This window comes from Leptonychotes weddellii, chromosome 6, assembly GCF_054177405.1.
Source record: "Leptonychotes weddellii isolate Sample4059 chromosome 6, ASM5417740v2, whole genome shotgun sequence".
NCBI classification, from domain to species: Eukaryota; Metazoa; Chordata; class Mammalia; order Carnivora; family Phocidae; genus Leptonychotes; species Leptonychotes weddellii.
In genome coordinates, this window is record NC_138374.1 from 88,134,048 (window position 1) to 88,155,122 (window position 21,075).

Here is a 21,075-nt window from a genome sequence, read left to right on the forward strand (position 1 = left end):
CATGGAGCACTGGGTGTTGTGCACGAACAATGAATCATGGAACACTTCATCTAGAACTAATGATGTAATGTATGGGGATTAACATAAGAATAAAAAAAAAATAAAAAAAATAAAAATCTTTTAAAAAAATAAAAATCCAGAAAAACTGGAAAATACCTTTCAGGATTGTTAGGTTGCTTGCTCACCAGCATTCCGGTTCTAATCCTCCCAAGCATTTACCCACCCCTTTAATGTTTGGCATGGCCATATGACTTGCTGTGATCAATGGAAATATAAACAAAAATTGTATTTGTCACTTCAGAGTGGAAGCCTTCAAGAGAAGTTTGCCAATCTCCATTTTCTCTTTCCTCCTTCCCTGGTGCCACATGGAGGTTCTGTTAGTCTTGGTCTCTGACAGATGCTAACATGGACCAACACTTTCTACTCACTCATTATGGATATATAATATGAGCAAGAAGTAAACCTTTGATGTGTTTTAAGCTACTGAGATCTTAAGGTTGTTTATTAACAATCATAGCCTTGTTTTCCACTAATAAATTTGATAAGTTCTTCCTGGGAAGTGATGAATAAAAGGGCCATTTTTGGGTCATGATAAATACAAACAATTGTGAAGTTTACAAAATGGTTAAGTTCTAAAAATTCATATTGAAATCAGTTACTTGGAATTTGGAACATTTTTTTCCATAGGCTCACCTTATAAAAGGCCTACAGAAGCTTATTTAACTCATAATTAAAAAAAAAAAAAAGAGTAGGAAATAGTGCCTTTAAAATAATTAAAAGAATGTGACATAAGTAAATAAATGTAAGCCTGTAGATATTGTAAATTCTTATAGACATTTTGAAGCATTTTATAGAAGTTGAAGGCACTGTTCTCTAGTATATTTGAATTTTTCTTCAATATGTATAATTTCTCTCTTTCCTTGATCCTGGAGTATCAGTAGATACTCTCTTTTGTTTATTATGTATGGTTGCCATTGCTTCCATGACACGCAAGTGGAATGAAAAGGTGGGACCAAAGAAAGTTATTAAGCAAAAGACATATGAACATTTGAAAAAAAAGAAATTTCTTAAAATTCAATGACTTATGAGCAATGAAGAAGGGAAAAAAAAAAAGACTAGACATACTGACTCTTGCCCTAAACAGAATGATATTAGAGCTTCTTATTAGTGTTCAGATAGATCAACGTTGTCATGAGTTAATAAACATATTGGTTCCTCATATGGCAAAAAGACTGAGTCAATACCAACTTCTCTTTGCTTTTAATAATTATTCAAATCATGACACCTTTCCATATTTTTTTCAATTCATTCTCCAAGAAAATTTTTGTGGATATTTTTGTGAGGAGCATTATTTTGCCACCATCTGTTTTATTTCCCATAGAAAGATAAGCCAAGAAGTTACTAAGGTAAGCTAACCATAAACAACAGCTCCACAGAATCATTTTGCTTTCCATCAGTTTTTACAGATCAGCCAAGAACAGAGGTAAAAACTTCTCAGATCATCCATTTATACTATGTAATGTAATATTTGAATAATACTAGCTTTTTACTTTCCTTGGTGTAGTAAAATCTGATGCCATAGGAATTTATACTTCAAAGAAAATAACGAAGCAACACTTTGAAAGAACGACTCCAATGAGCTGAACACTTTTCAGTAGCTCTCTCACCTCTACCATAAGAAGATTCCAAGGTCATCATTACTTCTCAGTAATGGCCTAAACTGGATGTATTTTTAATGTATTTGCTGAAAAATAAACACATTTCTCTGAACGTCTCCTTTAATGGTTTCCTCTTTCCACTTTTATTCTATCAGACAAGTTTTTCTTTTTTAACCCTTACCTCTCCTGAGCTCTAGACCTGTGTTTCTATCTGCTCACTGAACATCTTTGTTTGTGTCTCCAAAATGTCTCAAACTGAATCTACTGCTGACTCCCTCCAACGACTTCTTTCACAATTCTGTCTTTCTCTTCCGGGCACTAGCATTCTAACCATCATTGGGTTTTGAGTTCTTCCTCTCTCTATCATTACCCACATTTGAAAAGTAAGCATGTCATATTAAGTCTTTCAGTAATATGTACCTCTTTTGCCTCATGCCTGATATACTACCTCTTCCCTACTCCATGTTTTCTGTACTTTTGGTCTTGCTGTTACAACAGACTGTGATTCTCATCTTTAGACTCTAGTTCCCTCCAATAGAATAATGTCAAATTAATTTCTCTAGAGCAGTACTCTGATTGTGATCCAACTGGCTCAAAAACCTGCAATGATTCCCACCATCAATTAAATTAAGTATAACTTATTAGCATAGCCTTAATCTTCATAATACCACATAAGAGCATAAACCCCATTTATTTTCAAGGTTATCTCCCACTATCTTCTTAGCTGTTTTTCCTCATACTGACCTAGCACCACCTATGCCTTAGATAATGTTGATCACTTTACCTGAAATACTTTATACAGCCTCTATTTTTCTTTATAAAGATCAGCTTGTTAAGGGGACACATCTGTCAATGTCCATCTCAAATCGCACTCTGCCTATGAAGTACCAATAAGGGAGCATTCTCTTTTGAATCTCCATATGTCCACAGATTGAAACATATTTCCCCATGGTGCTTAGCACTGTGCTTTGCCATAGATTTTCAACATTTTACTGAATTAAAATTGAATCAAACTGCACACACATCGCAGGAAAGTAAAAATATATAAGCTACCTAGTTTGTCAATAAAGATTTAATATCTATGAGAAGGGTATTTGTACTCAGAGAAAAATAAGTCAGCAACACTTATAGAATGTCCACTGTGATCAAATAATGATGATGATGATGGTGGTTAAAAAATGATTATAGCTAATATTTATTAAGAAAATACTATGTGCCAGGTACTATTCTAAACACTCTATGCAATACCTCATTTAATCTTCAAAAGAACTTTAAGTTGGTTATAATTATTATCTCCATTTTAGAGATGAGAAAACTGAATCAGAGTTTCGGTAACTTGCCCAACATAACATAGTTAGAAGTAAAAACAGTCATAATTCTAGTAAGACTCCAGAAACTGAGTTCCAGAAAAGATGAGAGAAATATTTTATATATGAAATATTATATCTTATGTCATAAAACTTACTATTTGTTAACAAAATATGGACTGGGTATCCTGTAAGTAATTTCCCCAAAATCTCTTTTAAATCATTTGTTTTATAGGTCACTGGATAATGAATAAACCAAATAGTCTATGAAGTCCTTCAAGACAAGACAAGAAGTACAACTTATTCATCTGTACACACTGAGAATATGACCTAATGTTTGATACATAATTCTGCCAGATTTATGATAGATAAAGGATCACATGAATTAAATTCAAAGCCCCATCAATTCTGATTTTAAAGTTTTCTGTTTCCTTGTTTTTGGTTCCACAAAAGCAATTTTTGAAAGTGCTCCTCAATAGAATTTCTTCTACAATGTATAATAAAAGTCCTACACAATATTTGTGGACTGGCCAATGGGCCAAATGTTCTTGGATTGACTGATGAAAGGTTTTCCTATTCTGAGAAAAGGACTAAGAGACAAGTTTCCTTAAAACTTCCTTTATTTTGGGGCACCTGGGTGGCTCAGCTGTTAAGCGTCTGCCTTCAGCTCAGGTCATGATCCCAGAGTCCTGGGATCGAGCCCCGCATCGAGCCCCGCATCGGGCTCCCTGCTCCCTGCTCTGCGGGAAGCCTACTTCTCCCTTTCCCACTCCCCCTGCTTGTGTTCCCTCTCTCACCGTGTCTCTCTCTGTCAAATAAATAAAATTTAAAAAACCAAAAAAAACTTCCTTTATTTTAAGGGGAGTTGGAGAATTGGATTTTTAAATTATAGCTCTGCCTACTCTACTTAATCATGGTCTACTTAATACAGCTATACAGTATAGCTTATTATAGTAGTTAATAAATTCAATTTTGGCAGCAGATACAACTGAGTTTGAATGTGAGTTTTGCCTTTTATCAGTTGTATAAACCTGAGTAAAGATCTCAGATAGTTTTTCCATGAGATAACATAAATAAAGCACACAACAAAATGACTGGCACAGTAAACATTTAATAAACATTACTACTAACATTATAAAGAAAATACTGATATCAATGACAGATTGTGTCCATAGATATTATATAGCTAAGAATAAACTTAGTTTTTAAAAAAGATTTTATGTATTTTTTTGAGAAAGAGAGAGGGCATGAGTCGGGGGGGGGACAAGCAGACTTCCCACTGAGTAGGAAGACCAAGGCCTGGGCGCAACCCCAGGATCTGGAGATCATGACCTGAGCCGAAGGCAGATGCTTAAATGACTGAGCCACCCAGGCATCGCAAGGATAAACTTAATGTTAAATCATTTCCTACTATTCCACTGCTATTGGTAACTGTTACAAAAATATTTGATAACAGAGAGAAAGCTACAAAAAAAAAAAAAGAATGAAACTGCAGTACTGAAACAAAGGAATAGTCTTAAAAAGATGAGTAAGAATTTGCTTTCTGATTAAAAAAAAAAACAATGGCATTCCATGTAGAGCAAAAAAGCAGGTAGACAGGCATGTGGGCATAAAAGAACTTGTTTAGGGAACTGTTTACAGTGTAATTTTTGTTCAGTATATGTTCAGTATAAACATAAGTATAAAGTATATGTTGGGGAGTAGCAGGTGCCTATAAAGACAGACATTGAACAGATCATAAAGGATTTTTTTTATACTCTTCCAAGAAGCATTAAGTACGAACACAAGAGTTCATTCTTGAATCCATCCTTGCTATATAAATATTGTGCTAACAGCTAAAAGAAAACAATGTATTATTAACTGAATCTGCCAATACAATATTTTCTAACTCAGGAAAATTTCCCTTTTGTACTTAATGACAAAAGGCTGTGGCAATATGTGTGTTCAAAAGCAAGATTTTAAAAGTATGGCAGAATATAAGAACTTAAATAATACCAGCTTTTTAAAAAACTGTTGAAGAGAAAATAATTTTTCCTTCTTGCTTCCTTGGTAGTACTTTTATATTTTCACTTTGGTTTCACTTTCATATGGGTAAATGAAGTCAGAGTTAAAAGTTTCTATTCCATGTCATTCTATGGCACATTGGAAATCCTGGCACATGTCATTTTTCACTCATTCAGCTTATTTTTGGTATTAAGTTCGCAATCAAAGAACACATACATAATGATCTTTGCTCAGCAGACTTCAACACAGACCTCGATTTTCCAATTGTGTTGGAAATTTGAAGCAACATTATCAATAATTTTTAAAAGGCATACCTAGGAGTGCAGTGAGTTTGGGAAGCAGTCCAACTTGTACCATCTTATTCCTCAGTCCTGTGTCAAAGGATAAGTTTAGTAAAAGTCGGAGGGTGATATTCAGCAGATCTTCATGTTCACAAGGTATCATTTTTACCAGTTTTTCAACGATATCCATTTCCACCTATGTAATATAATAATACAAATGCAGTGAGGTTCTGTTGTACAATGAGACAGAAAAATATTACAAGTAATTTTTTCATTATTTTTCTATCCCCATCTATATCTATTTTATGTGTTAATCTATTTACTCTCATCTTAATCTATAAACCTCTAAAATCAAACTTTTGAAGAGAAAAATACATATTTCCACATCATCTCTTCCTTCCTCAGCTTAACAGTGTCAACTGGAAGACAAATTACATCGGGTTCTCGAAAACACATTATTGAATGCCACCTACTAAGGGCCAGGCCCTGTGCTAGCTCAAACAAGATCTTGTCTTGGCCTTTAAGGATTCCACAATCTAAAAAGAGAGCAGAGAAATAGAATAAATAACTAAAATGCAATGTAATAAAAATGGAGGGCGCCTGGGTGGCTCAGATGGTTAAGCGTCTGCCTTCGGCTCGGGTCATGATCCCAGGGTGCTGGGATCGAGTCCCACATCGGGCTCCCGGCTCAGCAGGGGAGCCTGCTTCTCCCTCTGACCCTCTCCCCTCTCATGCTGTTTCTCTCTCGCTCACTCTCTAAAAAATAAATAAAATCTTTAAAAAAAATAAAATAAAATAAAAATGGAATGCACAAAGTCCTCTGGAAGCAACATGGAAGTAACTACTAAGTTACTTAGAAGAACAGGAAAGATTTCAAATTAGGAACAAAGTTTTTTAAAATGTGTAATAATCTGATCTCTTGTTAAGAAAGGCAATGACAATTGAAGAAAAAGCCAGTGGATAGGCACTTAGGCATAAAAGAACTTGTCTGGGGCACTGCAAGTACTTTGGTATGGACATAGTATAAAGTATAAGTTGGAGAGTGGCAGGAGCCTACTAAACAGATACTAGACAAATCACAAAAAGCTTTTAATGCTCTTGGAAGAATGCCTGAATGGTTTTAAGTCCAGAGGGTGACGTGGTCAAATGAGTAGCATAAAGATAAATATATCAATACATACAGACATATATAAATATATGCATGCAAAGAATAGGACACAGACAAATTAATAAGGGGGCATTGTATAAGGAAAGACAAATAAGCAGAGATCTAAAGTAGGTACTTAAGAATATTTTGAATTAGACAGGTATATGTGATTAGGGTCTGAATCAAAGAAAGGACAAAGAGGTTGAAGAGGAAATAATCTGAGAGATGTTAAGGAGATATGGTCAGAGCATCTGAATGAGAAGTGAAGAGAAAGCACTGAAGATGACTTTCAGGTTTCTGGCTTGGTCAATGTGTTAGGGTTCCCCAAGACTACCCCAAGGTTCAGTAATTTGCTAGAAGGACTCAGCATGTAGTCATTTTCATAACTGTGATTTATTATGATGAAAGAATGCAAAGCAAAATCAGAAAAGGGAAAAGGCACATGGAGGCAAAGTCCAGAGGTGTAAGCTTCCTAGAATCCTCTCTCCATGGTCACACAGGATGTGCTTCAGCACTGAACTGAGGCTGAGACTCAGTGCCCAAGGTTTTTATTGGGGACTGGTCACATAGGAATCCTCTGCCAGCACAAACTAAAATTCTATACTCCCGGAAAGCAAGTAGGTGTTTAGAAAATACCACACTGCTTGTGCAAACCATTTAAGCACAGTAAACTACCCTTATCAGTTAGGGAACAGTGGGAACACTCCTGAAATCCAAGTTCTCAGATGCCAGCCAAGAGTCAGCCTTGTGAGAAGGCCTATCTACGGAGAGCAGTCCCAAGCCCTTTTCTGCATAGTCAATAAGGTGGATGTAAGTTCATTAACTAAGATCTATAAACTGAAATGCAGGTGTAGGACAAACAGGACAAAAAATTATTTTCGTCATATTTAATTTGACCTGATATTCAGTGGATATTTGAAAATCTTATAAAACTCAGGAGAGAAGCTGGTATATGAGTAATAGCTGAAATTCTAGGATAGGGGTCAACAAACTATGGCTAGTGGGTCTAATCTGGCCCACCATCTGTTTTCACACAACCCAAGAGCTAAAAATGGTTTTGACTTTTACATTTTTAAATGGTTGAAAAATAAATCAAATGAATAATATGTCATGACACATGAAAATTTTTGAAATTCAAATTTGTTTCCATAAATAAAGTTTCATCAGAGGACAGTCATACTCATTTGTTTATAGACTACAGCTGCTATTATGCTACAATAGCAGAAGTTAATAGTTCTGGCCATTTACAGAAAAAGTTTGTTGACCCCCCCACTCTAGATGATTATAAAATTATTTCAAGACAGCTTGCTTTAGAGTGAGAACTCACAGAGGACAGAACTTATTTGGTAATCTAAGCCTTGTGGTAGCAATCAGAACAAGTTGGTTATAAAAATATCTCATGTCTTTGTTACAAAGCAATGGCTAAAAAGGAGAGAAATTCTTAATACTTATGTATGTTTCTTTGATCATTAAAAAAGACTTATGAATAATCTTGCTCTACTTTTTCTGACATTGGAGGTCTAAAGCATTTACTTATATATACCATCCTTGCCATATCTTTCCTTTTCTAAGATTTATTTACTTATTTTAGAGAGAGAGAGAGAGCGCACGAGCAGGAGGGGCAGAGGGAGAGGGAGAGAGACTCTCAAGCAGACTCCATGCTGAGTACAGAGCCTGATACAGGGTTCGATATCACGACCCTGAGATCATGACCTGAGCTGAAACCAAGAGTTGGGCACTTAACTGAATGTGCCACCCAGGCGTCCCCACCCATGCCATATCTTAAATGCAGTCTTTTCATTGACCTCATAAAAATCACATTGCTAATTGAGTCCTCAATATACCTTTTTCTTCTCATTCCATGCTAAGTAGCGAACATTGATTTTTATTTTTTTAAGACTAAATTGACAAACCAACAATGATTTTTCCTTCAGACTTCTATCTTCACTCCACAGTCATACTGTAATCATATTCATTAAAAAGTACAAATCCATCTCCAAAGACTCTCTAATTTTGGTTCTCCCTTTCTCCTAGTTTAATCTCCTAAGCAGGCTGGGGCAGTCGTTCGTTTGTTAACTTCCTACGATTTTCAGAGAGGCCAGGGACAAGGATTTGTCAAATTTATACAAAACTGTAATTTTATCACTAGCTTCATTGTTTACCATGAATAATATCTTTTCTAGCTCTATTTATTCATTCAACAAATATTTTTTTACCTGAAGCCCTTGGTATATATTAGTGAACAAGGAAGAAATGATTCCTGCCTTCATGGAGCTTATATTCTAGAAGGAGTGAAATACAGTAAAGAAGTAATTTCAGTACCTAATTATAAGAGAAAAAAACAGTACCATGAAAAAATATGAGTGAATCTGATATAATCTCAGTGTGAAGAGTTGTCAAAGAAGGCTTCTCAGAGGAAAAATAATCTCCTGGATGAACAGAAGTTATCTAATGTTAATTGAAGAGGTAGAGGAAAAGAGTGGCCTAGATGAAAAAAATAGCATGTGCAAAGGTGACACGGAAAATTCAGCATTCAAGGAACTCTTTAAAAATTATCCTTCTAACTACAAAGTGGAGAATGTACTGGAAGGAGGCCAGAATAGAAATAGTGAGATTAATTAACATGCTATGGAAGTAGTCAAGTAGAGGCATTAGTGATTAAGAAAAATAGGTGGAACTATGTGTCTAGCCCTATGCTGGACAGGGTGGGAGATATACAGATGAATAAAAAAAAAAAACTTTTTTTTTTTTTTTCTGAAAAAGGAAAAAAAGAAAAGTAGGCAGAACCTCGAACTTACTCTTAGAATGTAAAAATCTGGACAGGATGTGGTTCCCACCCTAACTGCAAGAAAATTCCACATATAAAATCGTAACTTAAAAAATAACCATCAGAGAGCTGAGGTTGCAAGGAAATCAACTGGCCTCAAGTATAAGGAAAATAGGTACCCTCAAGGAGATAAGGGTCATGAGCACTGGTTTATATAGGGGAGAGCCCTGGGGTTGCCACAGAACTGGGGAAGACGATTGCATGAAAAATTTTAAACGAATTGTTAAAGGTCAAGTGTGAAGTAGCCTGACTATTGAACTGTGAAGCTGTAGGGGTGCCTGGGTAGCTGGGCAACTGCCTTCGGCTCAGGTCATGATCCTGGAGTCCCGGGATCAAGTCCTGCATTGGGCTCCCTGCTCAGTAGGGAGTCTGCTTCTCCCTCTGACCCTCCCCCCTCTCATGTTCTCTCTATCTCATTCTCTCTCTCAAATAAATAAATAAAATCTTAAAAAAAAAAAGAAAAAAAGAACTGTGAAGCTGTAGATGCTCAGGGAGTTTGCAACCACTTGGCAAGGTCTTTTCCAAGGACCTTATCAGAAGGTCACAAGAAATACTGGGGACAAGACAGGAGATGGAAGAAAACTTCCCCTCAGTAGAGTGGGCCTGGTGAAGGGGAACTGCTGCCACGGAGGAAAAGGCATAAACCCTGTCCAGATCTTTTTCTCCTATTTCCCCTAAAAAACAAAAGACTTAAAATAAGCTTAAACACTGTCACATCCAAAACACAGGTGAAGACCCACTTCAGCTGGGGGAAAGAAACAGAAAAAAACTCCAGAGGAGAGGTGTTGACAGGATGACTAAGAAGCCCCACTGCTGAGAACTATAACTACGGACACAAGACCAGGCTAAGACTGACCTAAGGCTAAATTAGAAAAACAAAAAAAGTCTCCTTTCTTTCCCCCTCCCTGACCCTGGTACCAGATTAGCAAAAGCCGAGTAACAAGTAATAGTAGTACATTGTTGGGAAAGGGTTAAAATGAAGTGAGAGGTCCTTTTTGAAGCACAGACACATTGGGAAAGTCTTAAGTGGAGGGTGGAACATGAACACTGAGAAAAACCCTCTGCACACCAAAGACAAAGCAATGCTACATTGGTGTGAGCTCATAATGCAGGGAGGGTAACCAAATGCAGCTCAACTCCTGACAAGAATGACTTAATCTCCCACATTAAGGCCTAGAAAATAAGGCCTGCCCATTTCCAGACATAAATAGTATTTATCTCAATCTCAACTCATCTAATGTGGTGTCTAGCTCTCAATCAGAAATTATGATTCATGAAGAGCAAGGCAGTTATTAGAACAGACTTAGATATGACCTGTATAATTATCAGAGAATTTAAAATAACATCAAAGAATTATCATTTAGTAATAAACTGATTAATATGTTAAAGGTTCTACTGGAAAAAAATGAACAGAGAATTTGCAGAGAGAAAGATACTAAAAGAAATTAAATGGAAATGTTTTAACATACATACACACACACACACACACAATACAGAGATAAAGAAAACCTTCATGGGCTCATTAGCAGACCTGATATAGCTAATGACAGAATAAGTAAGCCTAGAAGTAGGTTGATAGAAATTTTCCAAACTGAACCACAAAAAAAAAAAAAAAGAAAGAAAAAAAGAAAACAGCAATACAGTATCTAAGAGCCATGAGACAATATCAAATGGATTAACATGCATAACCAAAATCCAGTAGAAGAGGTGCAGAATGGTACAGAAGCAATACTTGAAGGGATAATGGCTAAGGATTTTCCAAAAATGATGAAAGAATCAAACCGAGGATACAAGCTCAAAGAACCCCAAGTAGACTACAACACACACTACCACATACTTATGCCTAGAGAGATATATATTCAAACTGCTGAAAAGCAAAGATAAAATCTTGGAGGCAGGTAGAAAATAAAAGACTCATTATATAGAGAAGACAAAAGATAAGAATTACATTACACTTGTCAAAAACTATGAGAGCCAGAAAATAATGGAGTGATAGTTATAAAGTATGTCAACCTAGAATTCTGAATACAGTGAAAATATATTCTGAAAATCAATAATGAAACCAAAAGCTGGATCTCTGAAAATATCAATTAATATTGATAAACCACTAACCTACAAAAAAAAAAGAGAGAGAAAAAACAAATTACCAATATCAGTAATGAAATGAGGAATAATCACTTTATTTTATTTTTTTTTAAAGATTTTATTTATTTATTTGAGAGAGAGAGCACATGAGAGGGAGGAGGGTCAGAGGGACCAGCAGACTACCCACTGAGCAGGGAGCCCGATGCGGGACTCGATCCCGGGACTCCAGGATCATGACCTGAGCCGAAGGCAGTCGCTTAACCAACTGAGCCACCCAGGCGCCCGAGGAATAATCACTTTAGTCCTTTGGACTTTAAAAACATAAGGAGGAAAAAGTACAAAAATTTTTTTTGCCCATACATTTGATAACATAGATGAAATGGACACATTCCTTGAAAGATAAAAACTGCAAAGCTACCACTCAAAAAGAAATAAATAACATGATAGTCTCACAGGTAAGAAAATTAGAAAACTCCAGGCCCAGATGACTTTCTTACTGGTGAGCTTTGTTATATATTTAAATTGAAATAATGTCAATTCTACACAAACCCTTCCAGAAAAATTGAAAATGGAATGCTACCCAACACCTTCTTTAAGAACACAGTTATTCTAATAGCAAAACCAGACCAAGACATCATAAGAAAACTATAAACTAGTAATCCCTCATGAACACAGACACAAAAATCCTCAACAATATAATACCTAATCAAATCTAGGAATATATAAAATATATTTTATATATTGATATATATGTATCAGTATATCATGATCCAGTGGTGTTTATCCTCTGAAAGCAAGACTGGCTCAGTATCTATAGTCAATCAATGCAATTCACTATATCAACAGTCTAAAGAAGAAAAACCATGGGATCATCTCAACTGATGCAGAAAACGCATTTAACAAAATCCAACATCCATTCATGATAAAAAGTCTCAGCAAACTAGAACTGGAACTTATGTAAACTGATGGAGTATCTACAAAAAAATCTACATAACACCATCTATATATAAGATTTTATTTATTTGACAGAGAGAGAGAGAGACAGCGAGAACAGAAACACAAACAGGGGTAATGGGAGAGGGAGAAGCAGGCTTCCCGCCGAGCAGGGAGCCCAATGCGGGGCTCCATCCCAGGACCCTGGGATCATGACCTGAGTCAAAGGCAGACGCTTAACGACTGAGCCACCCAGGCACCCAATACTATATTAAATAGTAAAAGACATTGCTTTCCTCCTAAGATCAGTAACAAGACAGGGGTATCCACTTGCAGCATTCCTTTTTAACATCATACTAGAGGGCTTAGCCAGTACAATAAGGGAAAAAAAAAAGGGGGAGAAAGAAGGAAGGAAGGGAGGGAGGGAGGGAGGAAAGAAGGAAGGAAGGAAGCAAGCAAGCAAGCAGCGAGCCGAGAAAGAACTAGCAAGCATATAGATTAGAATGAAATAGAACTTTCTATTTATAGATAACATAACTGTCTATTTAGAAAATCTCCAAGAATCTACAAAAAGTCATTACAATTACAAAACTGAATTTAGCAAGGACACAAAGTAAATATACAAAAATCAACTGTAACTTCTGTATGCCATTAATCAACAACAGGAAACTGATCATTTATTTTTTTAAAAACTAAAATTTCTAATAGTAAAATAGGTATAAATCTAACAAAATATGTGCAAAATATATATGCTAAAACCATAAAATGGTGGAAGAAATCAAGAAAGATCTAAATAAATGGAGAGCTATACCATGTTTATGGGGGGAAATCCAGTATGGTTAATATACTGAACCCTGTCAATAGATTTAATGCAATCCCAGTCAAGATTCCAGGGCTTTTTTTTTTTTTTTTTTAAGAAATAGACTAGTTAATTCTAAATGTACATAGAAAGGTAAAGAATATGAAATAGTGACAAAAATTTGAAAAAGAATAATAACATTTGAGGCCTTATACTACCTGATTTCAAGACTTACTATAAAGCTACAATAATCGAGACAAAGATTTATCAGTGAAAGCATGGACAAGTAGATAAAAGAAACAGGAGAGAGTCCAAAAATGAAACCACATATATATAGCCAATTGATTTCCAACAAAGGTACACAAACAATTGTAAAGGCAATTCAGTGGAGAAAGGATAGTTTTTTCAACAAATGGTACTGAACAATTGGACATCTACATTTAAAACATGAATCTTGATCCATACCTTGCAACATATACAAAATTAACTAAAAATGAATATCCTAGACTAAAACAAAAACAACAATAACACACTTCTTACAAAGCCTCAGAGAAAATAGGAAGAACTTTTTGTGACCTTGAGTTAGGCAAATATTTCTTAGATACAACACCAAAATGCAATCTATTAAAAAAGGTTTTTTGATATACTGGACTTCATAACAATTAAAACCTCCTGCTTTTTGAAAAGTCACAGAAAAGGAGAAAATACATGCAAAATATGTAACTGATAAAAGACCTATTCAAAATATAAAAAACTCTCAAAACTACATAGGAAAATAAGCAATATGAGGAATATATACCCTTTCTCTCGTTCCTCTCAAAATCATATTCTAATATGACTTATTCCCTTATTATATTGTATTTATTTAGTAAATACGCAAACTTAATTTAAATGATTAATTTAAAGACTTTTTTTTAAGTGAACTAAATTTCCTTTTAAATATATTAACTCTAAAAAGCAAGGTCAGTGTCAGTTCACATCAACAGTAAAATGAACACTTTACTTACCTCACAAATAGAGCAACCATTCCTCATCTCTACCCCTTTTAAATAAAACGGCCACAGGCCTCATCTGTTACTAATTAAATCACGTTATTATTTTTCTATTGAAATAGCAACAGTACACACTGGTTGTTATAGCAAACTTAATAATAAAGTAAGTAACTGGAGAGTTTTTTAAAAATTAATTTGTATTTCCATTGCAGAAAATGGAATGTGAAATATGTACCCTGTAGTCCAATCAGGTGGTTAAAAACTAGACATAGCCTTCTAATCATCTGTTTCTGATTGATAAAGCTCAATCCCCAAAACTAAATTTAGTAATTGCCTCAACATGCAATGCTCTTTCAATTCTATGTCTATAAAATGGAATTTATAGTTAATTAGTACTTTTATTCAATGTTTTATATAAAAGTGACAGTTTATCAACAATCTATCAGCAAATTTATTTCAGCCTTTAAGTAATTCTTTTTCAGTGTTTCTGGAAGCCAACATCTAAAAGTTGCTTATTATTAATCTTGCTAAAATTTTTTTTAAAAAACAAAGACAATTTTTCCCCCCTCTGGTAACAGAGAAAGAATAGGAAGCCAAATACCTGCAGATGTTTCTTTGAGCAAATTACTTAACCTCTCTCATTTTCTCCTACTTCATCTGCAAAATTAGCTAAATCTAGACATGGATGTAAGGTCTAGTCAAGCTCTGAAGATTCTGATTCTATACAATGCCTTTAAATAAAATGCATTTCTTCCACAATAAAAGATGAAATGCATACTGTCTATAGTAAAAATCTGACTAATCACATAATTTTTATGACCTTGGATAAATGACCTTTCCTGAACCTCTGTTTTTCCCTCTCAATAAAAAGTTAGATTTGATGAAACAATTTATATGGTATCTTCCAAATCTATGATCTTATCAGAAAATGATTTTTAATAATTTTGAGATCATTTTTGATAGAATGAACACATAAGTTTATTTCCTAAATACAAATCTAAGCAAAACATAGTAGACACATGCTGATGGCAAATCAATTTGAATTTTGCAAACCTACTAAAGTGAACTTAATCTAAACATGTAAATGGAAGAAAATACACTTCAACTTATAGCAAAGGGAAGCAATTATTTAGCTACACTCTATTCAAGAGTATATATATATATCACCATCTCATCATATTCTTAAGATCAATGAAAACAAAAAATATGTTTTATTAATCTAAATAAATTCAATCTTAAAACAATACCAGGCATACAGTGATCATCAATAATTACATACTAATGATGAAAATGACAGATACTAAATATTTGTGGTTAAAATAAAATTTTGTTTATTTCAAGTATCAGAATTCAAGGCACTTATTAAATCTGATAAATGAGTCTCAGATTTTCAAATAGCATGCTGCGTCATTCAGTGAGCATAAGGTACTTCCTAGTTCATTGAACTTCAAAAGAAGAAAAAAGAGCAGGCAAAAATACAATATATTTAGACTATCTGAAGGAGAATCCACATACACCAATAATACACAGTCATATAATGACTTGTATTAGCATGTACTTCTAAAATGGTCCTCAATGTAGTTAAGGTCAATGATTTAACAATTCTATTTCTAGGAATCTAAGAAATTAATCAGAAATATAGACAATGAGGGGTGCCTGAGTGGCTCAGTTGGTTAAGTGTCTCTCTTAGGCTCAGGTCATGATCTCAGGGTCCTGGGATAGGCTCCCTGCTCAGTGGGGGGTCTGCTTCTCCCTCTCCCTTTGCTCTTCCCCCAACAGGGGTGCTCATTCTCTCAAACAAATAAATAAATAAAATCTTAAAAAAAGAAATTTAGACAATGATGCATATACAAATGTGTTCATTCAGGTGCTATTTATAATAGCTATAATTATCAACAACTTAAATATCTGAAATCAAGGTATGGTTAATATATGATCTATTTAACGTAACACTGTTACATTAGACTTTAATGTCATGAAAAAAAGCAGATAGCTTTTATTCTATCTTTACATTATTTCTGAATTGTGTATATTTTTCAGAAGGAGAAATACTATATAATCAACTTGTATTTCTTAAAGACCACTGTATCAACACAATATAAGATGGTAAACAGGAACCTACTATAATAATTCAAACAAGAAAATGAAGAGGGTATAAAGAAAGAGGGCATGAACTAATACAAATGTACTGAGAATAGAAAGAAGATATAACTTCAAGAGATACTTAAACAGAATCAATAGGTTGTGGCTACCAACTGGAATGGCAGGTCAAAAAGGAGAGACTGGGCTAGGCTGTAATTCCACACACTAATATCAGAAATGTAGAAGAAAAGATGATATAAGGGAAGATAATAAGCCAGATGATTCTGAAGCACAATCTTAAATATAAATTACTTTCTACATATTATGTTTAATATGGAAAGATTCATCCTATGTAATATGCTAGAAAAAAATTTTTAAACAGATAGTTTCAATTAAGTAGAATAAGAACTAATAAGGAATATATTTCCCAATGAAGTCATTTAAGTGAATTATTGCTATTGTAAAATTTTCATTCAGAATTATCTCAGTAGGGGAATAATATGTTTACTTTTATCAAAATATCTAACTTGAAAATGGTGAACACGGAGTATTTAAATGTAAGTTACCATATCATTTTTATTCTCCATAAAAATGCTGAGTTTCTTCAAGAATGACACAACTAGAATAAGCAGCTCAAAATTGTCCCGATCAAGAGCCTTCACCAGCATGTGAACTATGTTCTTGTTCCTCATCTTCAGTTCTGTACGTGTATCTTCAGCAAGATTCAGAAGCAAATAAAGAGCAACTAGAAGAGTAAAATGGATGAGTGTTAAATGACTGGCATATTGAATCAACAATTTAACAAATCATTTCTATTCAGCATAGTAACAGATGTAGTTCTAAGAAGATAATACATTATTTTGAAAATTTTAACTTATTAATTGGCTCATTAGGAAACATTTGTTATTATTGAGAAATATATATATGTTATATAAAATAAAAAATATATAGATATAAAATAATTTTCTTATGATGCTGAGGACGACACTCATCAAATTAAGATAATGATTCTTACCCTCTTGGAGTTTCGAGCTTAATAGTAAGCAAATGGCATTAAAAGTATATGTTGATAAATAATAAAACAGGCAGACAGGAAAAAATAATTTTATACATGTAGAAAACAAGGTAAAACTTCAATAACTAGGAGCTGCTATGTTAAAAAGAACTATAATCTAAGAACAAACTAATGGGTACCAGAGGGGAGGTGGGTGGGTGATAGGTTAAATAGGTGATGGGGATTAAGGAGTGCACTTGCTGAGATGAGCATAGGGTACTGCATGGAATTGTTAAATCACTATATTGTACACCTGAAACTAATATAACACTGTATGTTAACTAACAACAACAAAAAGAACTATAATCCAAAACATACAGTATAGCCAGAGCTAAGTATGAGGATACTAAAATCTATTTTATACATTCAAGCTGATTTTCTGATAGTTACTACAGAAAATGCCATGTCAAATTCAGTAATGCAATTGTTATACTAGACAAAGTTAGGCACTGGCTACTAATTCTAAGCAAAATTTCTTTTAGATAACTGTAATAAAAATGCTTAGGTTCTCATAAGAAACTCGTATGATTCTTCCCTTTTGACAGTGAGAATTTGTAATATATAATGTTTTCCATTTTGCCTTGACTGACAGGAAGCTTCAGAGTGAAGACCTGAAAGGTTTCTGTCAGACTGTAGGCTATTATGATCAACACAATCTTATGGCCTTGGTTTACTCATCATTTTAGCATTTCATTTCATGTATTCTTATAATCCATCACTATATCTTTATGAAAATAAGAAATATATGCAATAGTTGTAAATATTTAATTTACTTAATAAATATTTGAGCTGTAAAGGCAATTCATACTAATTAGGGCTACTGTATGCCAGGCACTGTACTAGTTGATATATAAACAGTAAACCATTTTATTTTTAAGAAAACTTTATGGGGCAAGATTGATTATAAAGTTTACAGATGAGCAACCTCAGATTCAGAGAAGGTAAATAACTTGCCCTACCCACAAAGCAAAGAAGTGATGGAGCTAAATTAAAATTCAAGCCCATCAGAATCCAAAGCTCACATATTTACACTACTGCATCATGCTGACTTTCCATGCAAGGCACTATTAAAAGGTTTTAAAGTTGTGTTGATATCTAAAGTCTCTTTCAGATGGGAGGAGGGGAGTGTTCTAGGACCTAGACTGTTCCAGGGACCTTGGACTTTTTTAGCCTTACATGTTGGCTGCACATAAGCATTGCACAACATCTCTGGAGCAGCAAAGGAAGCCCTGGATGGGGTTCTATGGCAGCTATGCTCAACCTTAAGATCAACTGACTGGGCTGTTTTTATTAGGAAGTTTCTGCAGGATCATCTGGCCCCATTTTCCATGCTGCAGGATTGTTCTGACGCCATTTTCCACTCTGTCTTTTCATAGACAGAAGTTGTTCCCTGTAAATACTGTGGGAGGTGTTGACTGTCTTTGATGTATTTTAGATCTGTTCCCCTAATACTCATGTCAACAAAAGGCTTGTTTCTCTGTCTGAAACCAAGCAATACGCTTAAAAAACTGGGAATTAAAAATTTGTGGTGTATGTTCTCTGATTTAAAGTGTTTTTGCACTAAATGAATCAATTTCTTTTTTTTTTTTTTAAAGATTTTATTTATTTATTTGACAGAGACAGAGCGAGAGAGGGAACACAAGCAGGGGGAGTGAGAGAGGAAGAAGCAGGCTTCCCACTGAGCAGGGAGCCCGATGTGGGGCTTGATCCCAGGACCCTGAGATCATGACCCGAGCCGAAGGCAGACGCTTAATGACTGAGCCACCCAGGTGCCGCTCAATGAATCAATTTCTATAAAAAAAATTTTTAATGAAGTTGTATTGAAAAAGCAAATAGTAGTCTTCTGCTTGTAATCAAGAGAGATATAATGGGTTGAACAGTGTTCTCCCAAAATCATGTCCGACAGAACCTCAGAATTTGACCCTACTTGGAAATGGGTCTTTGCCGAGGTAATTAGTTAAGATGAATCATAATGGATTAGGGTAGACCTCAAATCCAATGACTTGTGTCCTTACAAGAATAGGAGAGGACATGGATACAGTGGGAGGGTGGCCATGTGAAGATGGGGGGAGAGACTGGAGCAATGCAGCTACAAACCAAGAAACACCAAGGATTACTAGAAGCCACCAAAAGCTAGGAAGAGAAAAGGAAGGATCCTGGAGCCTTCAGGGGGAGCATGATCTTGCTAACACTGTGATTTTCGTTTTCTAATCTCCAGAAACTGTGAGAGAATAAATTTCTGTTGTCTTATTAAAGAGCTACTTTGTGGTACTTTGTTTTGGCAGCCCTAGGAAATTAATACAACAGAGTAATGGGTACCAGATTTAAACTCTTACCTGAAACAACAACAACAATGACAACAACCAGACGAAAATATACAAAATAAAGATTTTCACAACAATGAACATCAGATAATGAAGGACAGTGACCCAAAACATAAGAAATAAATGAGATGGCCTTGTGACTGCTCCAGAATACTGCCTTGAGAGTTTCTAGGTCATGACACAGAGGGAAAATCCTGGTAGAACCCAAAAGAATCCTAGAATTGAAGAGAGGGAACCAAGATACCAAGGAAGCCAAAGTGGCTAGATTTCACAGAAAAGAATGCCATTGAGGAGAAAGCTATACAGAGAAAGAATTCTGAACTTCTGCAGAGGACTACCTTGTATATTGAGCAGAGTACTAACTAGTTAGGAATCTAAGGCTGAAAACAGAACAAAATAAGAGAATTAGAAGAAAAAGTACGTGGTACACACACAAGGCTAGAAATAATGCTTGTTTCTACCAGCCATACTAGAAACTTCATAATTCATGGACATTAGGTAGAGTACTCAGAAGGGTTTTGCCCTGAAAGTAGGGAAATAATAAGTTTTAGACTAAATGCTGCTTATGTTCACACCAACAAATCATAACAGAAACATTCAAAAGTATCAAACTGCTTCCAAGTAATTTAACTATGTCCCAGAAGAAAGTTCAAAAATATTTTTAGGAATGAAAAAATATCTAACACCAAACAATATAAATTTTACACTGTCTGGCATTCAATCAAAAATTATCCACCCTTCAAAAGATCAGGAAAATACAATGTATAAGGAGAAAAAATCAGCCAATTGAAATGGACACCAAGGTTAGAATGTTCAAACAGAAACATTAAAACAGACATAACTGTTTTCCAGATGTTCTGAAACTTAGGTAGAGACATGGAGGATATACAAAAGATTCAAATTAACTTCTAGCAATGGAAACTATAATGAGTTAGATGGGATTATACTAAATGGGATTGACAGCAGTTTAAGAGACTGGAGAAGAAAAGATTAGTGAAATTGAAGACATGGTCATAAAAACTTTCCAAAATTAAACAAATGGAAAAAAAAAAACAGCAAAAATATAAAGATTATCAGTGGATTATGGAATAATTTAAAGTGGCCTAATTTACTTGTAATTAAAGTCCCTGAAGAAATAATAACCAATAATTTTCCAATATGATAAATATTATAAACCCACAGTTCTAATGAACCTAAGAACAAGAAACATGAAGAAAACTAAAGCAAGGCACATCATAATCAAAACTGTCAAAACAAATGATAAAGAGATAATCTGAAAACAGCCAGAGAAAAAGAAACTTTATACAGACAAAAAAAGAAAAAAAAGGAAGGATGACAGAAGACTTGTCAGTAAAAACAATACAAATAAGTCAACAATGGAAAAATGTCTTTGGTATATAGAAAGAAAAGTCACTGTTAAATTCTAAACCAGTGAAAACATTTCAAAAAAGAAAAAAAATATCTTTTTCAAACACACAAAAGATAAAATAATTCATCATTAAATCTGTCCTACAAGAAATATTAAAGAAAATCTTTCAGGCACAAAAACAACCTACTTGTGTTGAACCTACTCAAAAATAGT

The 21,075-nt window shown here is 34.5% G+C and overlaps 1 protein-coding gene across 1 annotated transcript in view; it reads right to left on the reverse strand.

Annotated features, from left to right (window-relative positions):
* The window catches only part of KIFAP3 (kinesin associated protein 3), a 149,087-nt gene that overhangs the window by 95,058 nt on the left and 32,954 nt on the right, over positions 1 to 21,075 (reverse strand). Inside the window, exons 7-8 of the mRNA XM_081824584.1 lie at positions 16,682 to 16,860; positions 5,284 to 5,446 (exon numbers count right to left, since the gene is read on the reverse strand). Of these exons, the coding sequence (XP_081680710.1) occupies positions 5,284 to 5,446; positions 16,682 to 16,860 (342 nt within the window). The remainder of the gene's footprint in view (positions 1 to 5,283; positions 5,447 to 16,681; positions 16,861 to 21,075) is intronic.